The sequence below is a fragment of the Callospermophilus lateralis genome, chromosome X (genome assembly GCF_048772815.1).
Source record: "Callospermophilus lateralis isolate mCalLat2 chromosome X, mCalLat2.hap1, whole genome shotgun sequence".
Classification (NCBI taxonomy): domain Eukaryota; kingdom Metazoa; phylum Chordata; class Mammalia; order Rodentia; family Sciuridae; genus Callospermophilus; species Callospermophilus lateralis.
Window position 1 is genome coordinate 125301809 of NC_135325.1, and position 14611 is coordinate 125316419.

Here is a 14611-nt window from a genome sequence, read left to right on the forward strand (position 1 = left end):
TGTCTACTTGATGGGATCCTCTTTTTGTGTCTCTGAAACGTTCTCTGTCCTGGATCTCTGGATGGCCTCAGCTTTTTTTGGGGGGCGGGGGGATACCAGGAATCGAACTCAGGGGCACTCCGCCACTGAGCCACATCCCCAGCCCATTCTGTATTTTTTTTAGAGACTGGGTCTTACTGAGTTGCTTAGTGCCTCAATTTTACTGAGCCTGGCTTTAAACTCGTGATCCTCTTGCCTCAGCCTCCCAAGTCGCTGGGATTACAGGCAGGTGTCACCACACCCAGCTGGCCACAACTCTTTCATCCCATCTGTGGGTCACTTCCTTAAAATCTTTTTGTCTCCAGACAGGATTTAGTTCCAGGCTGAGCCAAAGAAGACCCAAGTTAGAGTCCTCTGATGAGCAATGTGACCCTGCTATCTCTACCCTCCCCCTAGCCTAAGCACAAGGGAGGAGGCACACCTCTTGAGGCTCCTCCTGCTAGAGGGGTGGAGATGCTGCCCCTCCCTCACCTACAGGCACAATCTGGCTCAGGCCAGAATTACATTTCTTCCTAAAGCTGACCGGATGACTGCAGGCTTAGCTTAACCGGATGAGCCATCTGGGGACTCCAGTGTCTGAGATCAAATCAGGGAGCCTGGGATTGAGCATGGCACACCTTATTTTCCCAGACAGGACAATAACCACTCCTTCCTTCCCCACCCACTCTCAGTGTAGTCTTGGCCCTAGGAAAATTCACAACAACCTTGCCTTTACTGGGGAGGCCTGCAGGTCCCTGTGGACAGGAGCACAGGCATGGGGAGCTGGTTCCTCCAAGCAGAAGCCTTTGGGGGAGGGTCTGTGCACCGGCCAGGCACCAGAGGGCAGCCTTATCCTATTCCTGCCCCAGTCTGGCAGGTCACACGCCCTTAGCGGCCCACTCCAGGGAGGGGTGGGGTGGCAGGGATCATCATGTAGTCCACCTATCTTGGAGACAAAGTGTACCCTTACTTGTCAAACAGGTTCCTCTTTGCCCACTTTGGAGACTCACAAAAATCGGTTAGCCCAAGTTCAGATCCCACGTCCAGCTTCCAGGGCTATACCCTTGGGGAGGACTGACCGCCCAGCAGCTCACGTGGATGTAGATACACCTCCAACCCTATCCCTCCAGGCAGCTGGGAGCTCAGCCCTTCGGAAGTTCAAAGCACCCTGGACCCCTTTTCGGGCAGGGAGTTGGCGAGCTTTAGACTTGGGTATCCAACACTGTCCAAATCCCAGCTGGGAGCCAGAAAAGGGCTCGAGATGGGGCGATCAGGACCGATCTCGAGCAGGAGGGAAAGATTCCAGTCTGGAAGGAACAGAGAGAGGGGAGAGGGAGAGCCAAGGATGGCTGGAAGCGGGCCAGGGGAGCCGTCTTCCCAGAGCTGGGAAGGGCCAGTAAGAAGACAGAGGGGAGAAGTGGGCCCGGCCGGGGCCAGGTGAGCCCAGGGAGAGGGGCGGTTCAGCCCCAGGGAAGGGCGGTGCTGGACGGCACCCCAGGTAGCAGCCATCCTGCCCGTGGTTGGAACCGCGTCTTCTTCTCCGGAGGAGGGCGGGAGGAGGTGGGCGGAGTGACGGGGAGGGCGGGAGCGAGGGATGGAGGGGGGAGGGGGACCAGCCCGGTCGTGGGGGTGGGGCGACAGTGACATCACCCGGGAGTCGGTTCTTAAGCAGCGGCCGGTCGCATCGGGGAAGAGAGGGACGGTGGGAGTGCGGTGGCGAGTCCCTGAGCCCGCCGCGGCCCCGAGAGCGGCTTGAGCCGCTGCCGGGAAGGAGGGGGCGAGGCGCGCCCGGGCCGCTGGAGCCGCCAGAGCCGCGGGAGCCGCGGACGAGGAGTGCAGCCGCTGCCGGCCAGGGCCGGGGCGGGGGGCGCGGGCCACAGGCCCCTGCTCCGGCCGCCACTTGCAAACAGTGGGCGCCCGATGCCGCCCGCGCCCCGCTAGGCTGAGCCTCACGCCGGGCGAGCAGCCGCCGCCGCCGCCGCCGCCGCCGCCGCCGCCGCCGGAGCGGCGGGCAGGAGCCTCGGGAGCCGCCGCCGCCGCCCGGCCGAGCCCCGCCGCCGCCCGCGCGCCCCCGGGCCCCCGACACACATGAGATTCTTCAGGCTCACTTTCAAGTGCTTCGTGGACTGCTTCTGACTGCGCCGCCCCCGCCGTCCCGCACCCCGCCCGCCCGCCCGCCGCCCCGTCCCCCGGCCCGGCCGCTCCCGAGGCCCCCGGGCGGGCCCGCGCCTTCGGGGCCCTTCCCCCGGGTGCCGCCGGCGCCCCTTGCCCGCCCGCCCCCGCGAGGCGCCGCGACCCCCGGCCCGGCCGCGCGGCCCTCCTGGGCCATGGCGAAGAAGAGTGCCGAGAACGGCATCTACAGCGTGTCCGGCGACGAGAAGAAGGGCCCCCTCATCGCGCCCGGGCCCGACGGGGCCCCGGCCAAGGGCGATGGCCCCGCCGGCCTGGGGGCGCCTGGCGGCCGCCTGGCTGTACCACCACGAGAGACTTGGACGCGCCAGATGGACTTCATCATGTCGTGCGTGGGCTTCGCCGTGGGCCTGGGCAACGTGTGGCGCTTCCCCTACCTGTGCTACAAGAACGGCGGAGGTAAGCGCCCCCGCCCCGCTGCATCCCGGCTCCTCGCCGTGGCCCCTCCCCCAGCCTGCCGCCGGCCCATCGGAGCGGAGGGGCGAAGTCCAGGGGGTGGGGAGGCCCCCCAGGGTGCACTGAGGCCGAGGTGCCCCTCGCCGGCTGGGCCGCTGGGTGGCACAGCTCGGTGGCCTCCACCCCCCTCGCCAGTCATGTGCCTGGCACTGTGGGGGGAGGCGGCCGGCAAGCCTCCTGCCGAACTGAGGAGCTGCCCCCCAGACTCCCAGCTGAGGCCCAGAGCGATTGGTCACTGAGATGGGAAGGGGAAGCCTGCCCACTAGAGGGGTTCCAAGAGGTGAGGAGTCCTGGCTGCCCCCACGGATCAGACACAAATGGCACATTGTGTGGGCCCCCCACGTGTGCACACACGAACACACACACACAATGGGCCACTCTGTCCCTCCCCCATGTCCTCCCCTCCCCTCCCTTCTCTTCTCTTCCATTCCCTCCCCTCCCCTCTGGCCTGGGCCTGGAACACTGGGTGCCTGAGCCAGGCTTGGGAAGCCTGCGGCCTGGCCCGCCTGGCGCCTCCGCTGGACACACCGGCATGCACACCCCATGCCCATCCGCTGAAGCCCAGCTTAGCAACAGTGATGGACACCATGTGTCCTGTGACTGCAAAGCAGCACTGGGTCGCTGGGAAGTAGAGCAACTATGTGATGGGTGGGAAACTGAGGCCCAGAGGGAAGGCCTTTGCCCAAGGTCACACACAAGAAGGATGCTGGGACTGGGAGCCTGGCAGGCTGCAGTTAACTTGGCCAGTGAATAGTGGAGAAAGCTGAGCCAGGAGCAAGTGTAGTAGAGAGAAGTGGGGGGAGTGGGCAGGGACTTCTGGTACCCAGCTCCCCTTCTGCTACCTACCCAGCCTACTGATAGCCTATCTCTGACTATACTCTGCCTGCCTCCTCCACAGCCTGGCTCACTGGAGCTTGCTGTGCTTAACTTGGTCCCTTTCCTCCACCTGTCCTCCTCTGTCCTTGTACACAGACACCCCCAACAGCAAAGGACCGCCACCCACTCACCCCCTCCTTGTCTTTGGACAAGCCCCCAGGCCTGACCATGTGTCTTCGCCATTCCTCCAGCTGCTGCCCAGCAAGCAAAACTAGCACAAGGGATGGCCTGCATGCATGAGTGCATGTCCTCCATGCCCATTAGGTCACTCTAGGTGTCCAGGGGGATGGAACCTCCATGGACATGGCCCACACAGGGACTGGCCTGTAATGGCCAGGGGAAGCTATAGTCCCTCCTCTCAACAGATCCAGAACCCACCCCCAAAGACTGTTCACCTTGGGCTTCTGAGTCAGCGACCATCCGTGCACTGATTCACCCAGCGGGAAGTTGTGGGACCAGAGTAGAGGCCAGAGCTGGGGCTCCACCTGGATCTCTTAGGGCTTCTGAAGTCTGGGTTAGCCAGCTGGGCCTGGACAGGCTGGCTGACAAATTTCAATCTGCTTCTGGCTTGGGGCTACCCTGTGCCAGTGCCCATGGTCTTCGTGGGGTACTGAGAGGTGTTGTTGTGGTCTGTCTTCTGAACCCCCTCCCATGGCTCTTTCCCCAGGTGTGTTCCTTATTCCCTATGTCCTCATTGCCCTGGTTGGAGGAATCCCCATTTTCTTCCTGGAGATCTCACTGGGCCAGTTCATGAAGGCCGGCAGCATCAACGTCTGGAATATCTGTCCTTTATTCAAAGGTGAGCAGCCCTCGGCCAGTTCCTATCCTCCCCCCAGAGACTCCTCCCCTTTCCCAGTATTAGGGTGAGGGCTAGGGAACAGAACATGTTGGCACCCACTTGAGATCTTGTTCTGTCCTGGTCTGGGGACAGGTGATGGCCCCCAGTCTCAAGGGACAATATGAAGGATGTGCAGACCATATAGCAAACTTGGGGAGACTGGGGACAGGACCTGCTGTACATGCTTGGTTTATTAGGGAGGTCTTACTATTGTTATTGAGGAAGCAGGGCATGGAGAGGGGAAGTAACTTGCCCAGTTGTCCACTGAGGGAGGATGACTATCTCCCATGTTGCCTCAGGTTACTAAAAATCTCCCGCAGCTGCTATGTACTGGAGGCTGCTGGGAGGCCAGGTGGAGGCTTGCCTCCAGCGACCACAGTGGTGGCAGTGGGACCTAGGAGAGGGGCCAGGTACCCGAAGCTGGAGAATTGACAGACTAGTGACCAGATGGGGCAGGAGGGGAGGGTTCCACCTTGGCTCTGGAGTGGATGGAGGAGATGAAGAACAGAAGGTGGACAAGGAGCAGGGGGAGTGTTGATGGGGGACAGATTGGGGAGGTGGCACACTGTTGGGACACACAGGGGGCCTCCAGGGGCTTGGAGAAGTCTATGGAGCACAATAGCACAGGCCCTGGGAGGATAGGGGAGGGGGGGAGGATGTGGGCACAGGGAGCGGTTCTTAGGAGCTCAGCAGCCCTGGAAGGGTAGCACAGCGAATGGGGGTGCCAGGAGGTAGCCAGAAAAGAACCCACATGTAAAGGAAGCCCTGGCTCACCCTCAGGCTTGGGCTATGCCTCCATGGTGATCGTCTTCTACTGCAACACCTACTACATCATGGTGCTGGCCTGGGGCTTCTATTACCTGGTAAAGTCCTTCACCACCACTCTGCCCTGGGCCACGTGTGGCCACACCTGGAACACTCCTGACTGTGTGGAGATATTTCGCCACGAAGACTGTGCCAATGCCAGCCTGGCCAATCTCACATGTGACCAGCTTGCTGATCGTCGGTCCCCTGTCATCGAGTTCTGGGAGTGAGTCTGGTGCCCCATCCCATCCCTATAGTCCCCCACAGGTAGTCCAGTCCTGGGGAAACATAGCCAGGGATGCAGGAATAGCCACTCCAGGTCCTGCCTCTCCCTGTTCTAGAGGAGTATCCAGGCCTGCTACTGGGGATGGTGGGGCTTGCTCCTTCAATGACACTTGTCACTGTTCTTGCACCAGACCCACTTGGTGAGGGAGCTGGGGTTGCGTATATGCAGGGGATGTGGGTGGCGTCAGCTGGCAGCACACAAGCCGGGTTCTGCCAAGCTCCAGGCACATTACAAGACCTGGACCAGGGTCTGTAGGTGGGACAGAGGAGCCACCATTCCTGGGGGCATATCCCATCCACTATACCCTCTGCTGGCAGGGCCCACAGGTGTCCTTCTCTTCCCCTAGGAACAAAGTCTTGAGGCTCTCTGCAGGGCTGGAGGTGCCAGGGGCCCTCAACTGGGAGGTGACCCTATGTCTGCTGGCCTGCTGGGTCCTGGTCTACTTCTGTGTGTGGAAGGGAGTCAAGTCAACAGGAAAGGTACAGCTGGATGTGGGCAGGGTGGGGCCAGCATTGCCCTGGGAGAGGTGTGTCCCTGCAAGGACATTACAAAATGGGGTGTCCAGCCAGGCACAGTGGTGCATACCTGTAATCCCAGTGGCTCAGGAGGCTGAGACAGGAGGGTCGTGAGTTCACAACCAGCCTCAGCAACTTAACAAGGCACTAAGTAACTCAGTGAGACGCTGTCTCAAAATAAAATACAAAATAGGGCTGGGGGTGTGGCTCAGTGGTTGAGTGCCCCAGTTCAATTCCCAGTACCAAAAAAAAAGGGGGTGTCCAGACTGGAACTAAGGACTAAGGAAGGGAGAGGTCCTTAAATCCAGACCACTTTATCACACCCCATCACAGGATATTCCATCCTACTCTCCCAATCCAGGGAGCAGCAGCCTTCACTCCGGAGGGGAAAGGCCCATGCAGTAGCTGCTCCTTCCTTCCCTGTGCCCATCTTCTGTCCCCACCCTCACACTCTTTCCCTCTTTAGTTCCTTTATTCCTTCCTCACTGCCTCAGCCTGTTTCTATGGTCTGGGTGGACCTGGTCTATGGTTTCCAGTGCTGAGGGCCCGGAGGGAAATCTTCACACACTTCCTCCTTCAGGGGTTGTCAGGTCATGGAGACCAATGCATGAATAGATACATAATAGGACAGTGTGTCACTGTGGGAAATGGCCAGGTCAGTCCCTGGAGGGTAGGACTGGATGCATTCACAGTAGGGTCCCCAGAGCTTGGATACTGGGCAAGGAAGCAGAGGCCTTTGCTGTCCCTTTCTCTAAAAGTACAGGAGATGAAACCCAGGTTCTTTATATTTAATAGGTAAGTGCTTTACCTCTGAGCCACACCTTTTCCCCTTTCCCTTTCCTTTTCTGTGTGGCCCAGTTAGAATCCTCAACTAGTAAGGACCCTACTTCTGTACAGAGGATGACCTGGAGTTTGAGGCCCCACAGGGCTCTGAGAGGGACATGGCTTGTCACCCCATGCTACACTGCCAGCATTAGACTCCTTGCTCATTCATCTCTACACCCCAACACCTTCCTAATCTTGCATGGTCAAACCCCAGAAGCTGCCTCAATTCTGATCCTCAGGACTGAGTGCACATGGGCTCACTCACTCCCTGTGAGCGCCCTTCCCTGCAAGACATTAGATGTGCCTAGGGATCCTCCTCTGTAAGAGCCACGGTCTAGTCTCTCCCCTCCCTCTGCAGCTGGCCTGTGCTTGCTGTAGAGCTGCTCAGGCCTCTGTCTTCCCTCAGGGGAGCCCTAGCTCTGAGAAGAATGGGGCACCAGTGCTTGCCCTCCCTCTGAGCACAAGGGCACACCATGGCTCCCCTGGTCAGATGCCAGGCTCAGGGGGAGGTAGGGGCACAGGCCCTTCTGAACATCCCACCCCTTCAGATCGTGTACTTCACTGCTACATTCCCCTATGTGGTCCTTGTCGTGCTGCTGGTGCGTGGAGTGCTACTGCCTGGGGCCTTGGATGGCATCATCTACTATCTCAAGCCTGATTGGTCAAAGCTGGGGTCACCTCAGGTGAGGGGAGGACCTCTGAAGCAATAGGAGTGGGAGATGGTGCTACTGGGCTGGGGCCCTCATGCCCATTCTTTCCTGACCCATCTCCAGGTATGGATAGATGCTGGGACCCAGATTTTCTTCTCTTACGCCATCGGCCTGGGGGCCCTCACAGCCCTGGGCAGCTATAACCGCTTCAACAACAACTGTTACAAGTAAGCACCACAGCCCAGGCCCACCTCTGTCCTCCCTTGCCTGGGAGCACCAGGAGATCTAACCAGTCTACTCCGTCCCCCTCTCCACCACCCAGGGATGCCATCATCCTGGCACTCATCAACAGCGGGACCAGCTTCTTTGCTGGCTTTGTGGTCTTCTCCATCCTGGGCTTTATGGCCACAGAGCAGGGCGTGCATATCTCCAAAGTGGCTGAATCAGGTAAAGCCTCAGCTTCTGCCCTCCTCCAGAGCGGCAACACTGTCCTGATGTATGACATGCAAACACATGCAAACCAGTTCTGAAAAGTGACAGACAAGTTCAGCTGAGCTTGTCAGATTGCTCTGTGCTAGAGGGCAGCAGGCAGAGCCACTGTGAGGCACAGCTGTTTTGGCAGCTCAAGGAACCCCCTTCCACCCTTCAAAAAGGGCCACAGGGTGTGTCTTTGTAGTTGTCCCAGGGCTTCAGGAGGGAAAAAGGGTCTCCTGCAGCCCTGCTGGTTCACCTAGGGGAACCAGAGACCTGTGACAGTGATGGCTGCTGGAACCCAGGGAAAAGCCTGAGCCAGATGCCCCACTTACATGGTGGTGGGGTCCTGCTGAGCCTTCAGACAGTGTGAGTTGCCTGCAGGGGCCTGAGTGTGCCTGGCCATGCCTAGAAACAAATGGAATTGGAGGGTGTCGCTCTTGGCCCCTAGGTGCCCAGGCTTTGCCTGTGCCTCTGGTGTCTCTGAAGGCCATGTAAGCAAGAACATCAAGATAGGTTCAGGGTATGCACAGCTCAGGGGGTGCCAGCTCACCCTGAACCTTTACTCCTCAGGGCCAGGCCTGGCCTTCATCGCCTACCCCCGGGCTGTCACGCTGATGCCTGTGGCCCCACTCTGGGCTGCTCTGTTCTTCTTCATGCTGCTGCTGCTCGGACTGGACAGCCAGGTTTGCGGGGTGCTCCGGGACAGGAGCTGGGGCTGGTGGGCAGGGGCCTGGCAAACTGGGCGAGAAGTGTTGGTAGGGAGAGGGCTGGGCCTGAGCTGCCCTGGCCACAGTTTGTAGGTGTGGAGGGCTTCATCACCGGCCTCCTCGACCTCCTCCCGGCTTCCTACTACTTCCGTTTCCAAAGGGAGATCTCCGTGGCCCTCTGCTGCGCCCTCTGCTTTGTCATCGACCTCTCCATGGTGACAGATGTGAGTGGGGGCCAGGTGGGGCTGCCAGTGGTCTTCAGCCAATGGCCACCATCTTCCCTAACCTGTCTCCATCCCCCAGGGTGGGATGTATGTCTTCCAGCTATTTGACTACTACTCAGCCAGTGGCACCACCCTGCTCTGGCAGGCCTTCTGGGAGTGTGTGGTGGTAGCCTGGGTGTATGGTAAGTCTGGGCCAAGGGCCGGGCTGGGATATGAGGTAAGGTGGGGGCAGGTGGTCTCCAGCTCTGGGCCCTGTTGCTTTGCCCAACCCCAGGAGCTGATCGCTTCATGGATGACATTGCCTGTATGATTGGGTACCGACCTTGCCCCTGGATGAAATGGTGCTGGTCCTTCTTTACCCCGCTGGTCTGCATGGTAAGGGCTGGGAAAGGCTGGGCAGGTAAGGCAGTGTGGAGAGCCACGCTGACTGCAGGTGTCCATGTCCACAGGGTATCTTCATCTTCAATGTTGTGTACTATGAGCCGCTGGTCTACAACAATACCTACGTGTACCCGTGGTGGGGCGAGGCCATGGGCTGGGCCTTTGCACTCTCCTCCATGCTGTGTGTGCCCCTCTACCTGCTGGGCTGCCTCCTCAGGGCCAAGGGAACCATGGCAGAGGTAAGACCCATTCCAACCCTCCCTCCAGGTGATCAACCTGAAGACTGGCCACCTTGGGCTAGGGGTAGTGGCAGGGGAACAGGGCCCACATCTAGCTTCCTTCCCTCTGAGGAAAATACCTACCCATCCCTGTTTTCTGGTGCAGGGACTGAAGCTTTGAAGGGTACCCTTGGAGGAGCAGCCCTAATTTAGTGGCAGGTGGTAGAAATTAGAGAGAGGCAGAAACCATTGCCATGGGGAGTAGTGACCCTTGCGGGTGCTCAATATGTCTTCCTCTCCACAGCGCTGGCAGCACCTGACCCAGCCAATCTGGGGCCTCCACCATTTGGAGTACAGAGCTCAGGATGCAGATGTCAGGGGCCTGACCACCCTGACTCCAGTGTCCGAGAGCAGCAAAGTTGTCGTGGTGGAGAGTGTCATGTGACGGGCAAACCCAGCTCACATCACCAGCTCATCCTCTGGTAGCCATAGCAGCCCCTGCTTTAGCCCCCACCCCACCCCTCCAGGGGGCTTGCCTTTCCCTGACAAGTTTTGGGGTCTGCCTGGGGGGAGGGGAGGAAGCACCTTGAGTGCTAAAATAACTTTTTTCCATTTTTAATAAAACGCCAAAAATAATCACAACCCACCAAAAATAGATGCCTCTCCCCCCAACCTCTGGGCCCTAGCCAAGCTGGTCCATGCGTTGCTCCCAGGCCCTGCCTCCCAACTCTCCTCTCAGTGTCCAGGACCCATCTCCTACCCCTGCTAGGCCCATCCTGCCCCCATCCCTAGGCTCTGCTCTGTTAAACATCCTTGGGTGGCCCCTCACCCCCAGAAGCAGAAGTGGTAGCTTGGGGAACAGGAGGGAAGGGGGAGGCAGGATGGGGGGGAGGGGTGTGCAGGGGATCCTAGGTGAATGTTTAAGCTGGACTGCACCCCTCTCCACCCCTATCCCTGTTCTAGAAGCTGAGAGAGCCAGCCAGCAACGGAACTTTCTGGTTCCTGCGCCAATTGCCACCAATATCAATTGTGTGAGCTTGGGTCTGAGTGCACGTGTGAGTGTAGAGGATGTGTAGATCTCTCTTAGCGAAGGCAAATACCAGATGTTAACTGTGCCTCTGGGCAACGGAGGCTTGTATTTTGCACATTTTATAAAAACTTGAGGAGTGAGATTTCTGCTTGTATATTTCTAAAAAGAGAGCCCTAACAGTCCCCTCTCCTTACCACTCCCTTCCCTCTCAGCCCATTTTTCCTCTTGCCCCTAGCCAAGGAGTGTGAATTTATAGATCTAATTTTCATAGGCAAAACAAAAGCTTCAAGCTGTTTAAGCGTGTGAGTCTGTTGAGCGGATGTGCGTGTGTGGCCCCCAGCCCCACACTGGGGTGGGAAAGTGCATGGTGGGGGCCTCAAAGGTGTCCCCACACTGCTCCTTTGTCCCCAAGTCTGTGGGAGGGGGAGGCTGCAGCACCCTGTCCCAGGATCTGGGGCTGCTCACCTGGCATGCTCAGGCTTGCCCACACCCTGCTCCCTGGGCTGGGCTCCATTGCAGGGATCATCCATGGGCACAGCCCAGGGAAGGGATCCGGGGCACAGCTCCCACCTCCAAGCTTAAGGCTGATGCACTTTCCACATCTTGAGTCTTCCGTGTAGCAGCTTTAACCCACCTCTGTGTCCTGCCTAGCCCAAAATGGCTTAGTGGCCCCTAGAAAGGCTTATCCCACCCAGAGACCTAGGCTGGAGGAGTGGGGCTGAGTGAGGGCACAGGGCTGCAGGGACGTTCTTACTGTGCTAAAAAGCCACTGCAAACATAGCAATAAAAACACGTCATTTTCCAAAACTGGCTCCTGCTTCTGCCTCTGCTTCTCTGAAAGGGGGTATGGCTTGGGATGCAAGAGATCTAGGGGGCTTCCCTCCAGCTCTAGCTGCTGCCTTCCGCAAGGACCTGTTCTGAAGGTTTTGCACCCAGCACCGTTCCAGGAGCTGGGAATAGAGCAAGAAAGGAAGCTGCAGAAAGCCTCAGCCCCCTGGATCCAGCGTACACAAGGGAAGAGGGTAATGGTCATCTCAGGAGCATATCCAGTAGAGGATGGGTGTATAACCATGCCACTGGAATTTTGAATTTAAGAGGTTGCCCAAGAATGTGTCACAGAGCAGGTGACCTAAGATCCGAAGAAAGTGAGGGGTGGTACTTGGATCCAAGTGGTAGTAGTCATGGAGGGATATAACATCTTCAGATTAGTGTCTACTTTGAGGGCAGGGCCGGCAATTCTGGGATGCAGAATTGAATAGTCAAGGAGGACACCAGATATTCTGAGCCACAGGAAGACTGGCATTGCCAGGTCCTGCAATGGGGATGATTGGGAGTTGGCTTTGGGTGTGTCATCCAGAAGGTGTCATCCAAGTGGAGATGTCTAGTTGGCAGCTGGACACCAGAATGTGCAGTTATGAAAAGTCTGGCCTGAGTATCCATGGGTTCACAGTAGGGAGGTGAGGTGGATAGGTATAGAGGGAGATAGGGCCCAAGCACAGGGTCCTAGGCCACCCTGCAAGGGTCATAGAGGAGAAAATGGCCTGCTCTGCTGGCTACTGCTCCTGGTCAAGGAATACAGTGCTAAAGCACTTGCTGGTTCTGGCAATGAGATCATGGAGACCTGGACAAGAGGTTTGGGGGAGGAGCCTGACTGCAGTGGGATTAACAAGGGGGTGGAAGGAACCAAAGTGTCCGGAGACACATGAATGGATAAAGTTTGGCATGTCCATAAAATAGAATATTATTTCACCTCAGAGTAAGAAAATTCTGGCTGGGTGCTATGGTATGCACCTGTAATCTCAGCAGCTCGGGAGGCTGAGGCAGGAGGATCCTGAGTTCAAAGCCAGCCTCAGCAATGGTGAGGCGCTAAGCTACTCAGCAAGACCCTGTCTCTAAATACAATAAAAAATAGGGCTGGGGATGTGGCTCAGAGGTCAAGTGGCCCTGAGTTCACTCCCCAGTACCCACCCCCCTACCCCCCCAAAAAGAAAATTCTGACACATGCTTCAACATGGATGACCCTTGAGAACATGATGCTCAGTGAAATGAGCCAGTCACAAAAGGGCAAACACTGCATGATTCCTCTCACAGGAGGTCCCTACAGCAGCCAAATCCATAGAGAGAGAGTAGAATGGTAGGTGCCAGAGACTGGGGGGAGGGTAATGGGGCCTTAGTGTCCAACAGGGACAAGGTTTCAATGCAGGAAGATGAGCAATTCTGGAGACAGATGGTGGCAATAGAAGCAGAATGTGGATGTGTTTAATACCTCTGGACTATGTGTGCAATTAAAAATGGAGATGACAGTGGAACCAACCTAGATGCCCTTCAATAGATGAATGGATAAAAAAAATGTGGCATTTATACACAATGGAGTATTACTCAGCACTAAAAAATGACAAAATCATGGCATTTGCAGGGAAATGGATGGCATTAGAGCAGATTATGCTAAGTGAAGCTAGCCAATCCCTAAAAAACAAATGCCAAATGTCTTCTTTGATATAAGGAGGGCAACTAACAGAGCAGGGAGGAAGAGCATGAGAAGATGATTACCATTAAACAGGGACGAGAGGTGGGAGGGAAAGGGAAAGAGAAGGGAAATTGCATGGAAATGGAAGGAGACCCTCATTGTTATACAAAATTACATATAAGAGGAAGTGAGGGAAAAGGGAAAAAAATGAGAGAGAAATGAGTTATGATAGATGGGGTAGAGAGAGGGGAGGGAAGGGGAGGGGAGGGGAGGGGGGATAGGAAGGGGATAGGAAAGGCAGCAGAATACAACAGACACTAATATGACAGTATGTAAAAACATGGATGTGTAACCGATGTGATTCTGCAATCTGTATACACTTGAATCAAATGTATGAAATATGATGTCAAGAACTATGTAATGTTTTGAACAACTAACAATAAAAAACAAAACAAAAAAAACGGAGATGATAATGTTTTCTGTTATATATGAATAACATTCCACTGGGCACAGTGGCACACACCTATAATCCTAGTGACTCAGGAGGCTGAGGCAGGAGAATCACAAGTTCAGGGGACAGCCTGGGCAACTTGGTGACTCTGTATCAAATATAAAATTTAAAAATGGATAGGGGTGTAGCTCAGTGGCACAGTACTTTCCTAGTATGCATGAGGCTGTGGGTTTACTCTCCAGTACAACGCCCGCCGCGACCCTCTGCCCAAAAAAAAAAAAAAAAAAAAAAAGCAAAGGGAGGCAGAGAATAATCAGTTCAGAGGTCCTCAGAGGGATGGGACATTCAACACATGCAGAAGGCAGCCTTCAATAAGCATGTGGCACAATGGGCAGGAGGGAAGCCAGGAAGCCCCAGTTTTGTCATGTGCAGAATGGGAAGCACAGTCTTCAGGTAGGCAAGTGGGAGCCTGCACAGCCTCCCTGCCATCTTTCTATTCAGCAGTTTCCCAGTTTCCCTCTTCACAGAACCCCTGCCTGCTCACTGCTCCCCAATTGCCACCTTTTCTTCCACAGCTGCAAAGGCCCTAAGTGTGCGTTAGATCTCTCCCAGGGTGTCCTAGGTCCTATATACTGTGCCTAACCAACTCCACCCATCAGAAGGAGCCAACAGCCAGTGTCACCCTCAGGGCCCCACCCAACCCCTGCCAGGCTTACATCAACTTCTGAACAGCTCTCAGCCAAGTTTTTTGCCTGGGTAGAATCCTGGTCTGCTGTTCTCGCCTTCAGGCCAAATGCCCTCCAAGCCACATGCCACAATGCCAAAGACACAGAAAACAGTGACATCACAAAAAGGCAATTTCACAGAGGTGTGCCATTTAAACTGGATTCTGCAGTAGCAGACAGGTGCCATTTACTCAGGAATCTGCTCCCTCCCTAGGGGTCAGGACATGGAAATCAACAAGAGCTCTTAGTTCTCAAGTCTCTTGAAGTATAGTGGGAGACACGGGTGGGAAAATGGAGTGCTACAGCACCTTCTGTCCCATTAGATGACATGCCTCAGAAGCTAGGGCAGAGAAGGGCTGTGCCAGGGCCAGGGTGGAATAGCAGGAGAAGCTGTCTGGACTTCAGCCTGTTGAAACATAGACAGGCAAGCTTGGGGAGGCCCAAAGGAGTCCAGGAACACTTCCTGGAAAAGTGGA

General features: G+C 56.5%; 1 protein-coding gene across 1 annotated transcript; it reads left to right on the forward strand.

The window, feature by feature from the left end:
• Positions 1 to 2023: 2023 nt before the first annotated feature.
• Slc6a8 (solute carrier family 6 member 8) lies at positions 2024 to 11302 on the forward strand. The gene is made up of 13 exons (XM_077106657.1): positions 2024 to 2607; positions 4208 to 4339; positions 5159 to 5408; positions 5815 to 5947; positions 7357 to 7491; positions 7582 to 7685; positions 7781 to 7905; positions 8503 to 8615; positions 8726 to 8863; positions 8943 to 9045; positions 9138 to 9238; positions 9313 to 9483; positions 9767 to 11302. Exons 1-13 carry the CDS (start codon positions 2346 to 2348, stop codon positions 9905 to 9907), a joined length of 1908 nt encoding a protein of 635 aa, XP_076962772.1. The 5' UTR covers positions 2024 to 2345; the 3' UTR covers positions 9908 to 11302.
• Positions 11303 to 14611: the final 3309 nt, after the last annotated feature.

What these genes read in the sequence shown, in the direction of transcription:
- Slc6a8 (XM_077106657.1), top strand. Translation starts at nt 2,346, where the DNA reads ATGGCGAAGAAGAGTGCCGAGAACGGCATCTACAGCGTGTCCGGCGAC. An exon ending in GTGCTACAAGAACGGCGGAG is followed by an intron (nt 2,608 to 4,207) that starts GTAAGCGCCCCC and finishes CTCTTTCCCCAG; the next exon opens with GTGTGTTCCTTATTCCCTAT. An exon ending in TGCTCGGACTGGACAGCCAG is followed by an intron (nt 8,616 to 8,725) that starts GTTTGCGGGGTG and finishes CCCTGGCCACAG; the next exon opens with TTTGTAGGTGTGGAGGGCTT.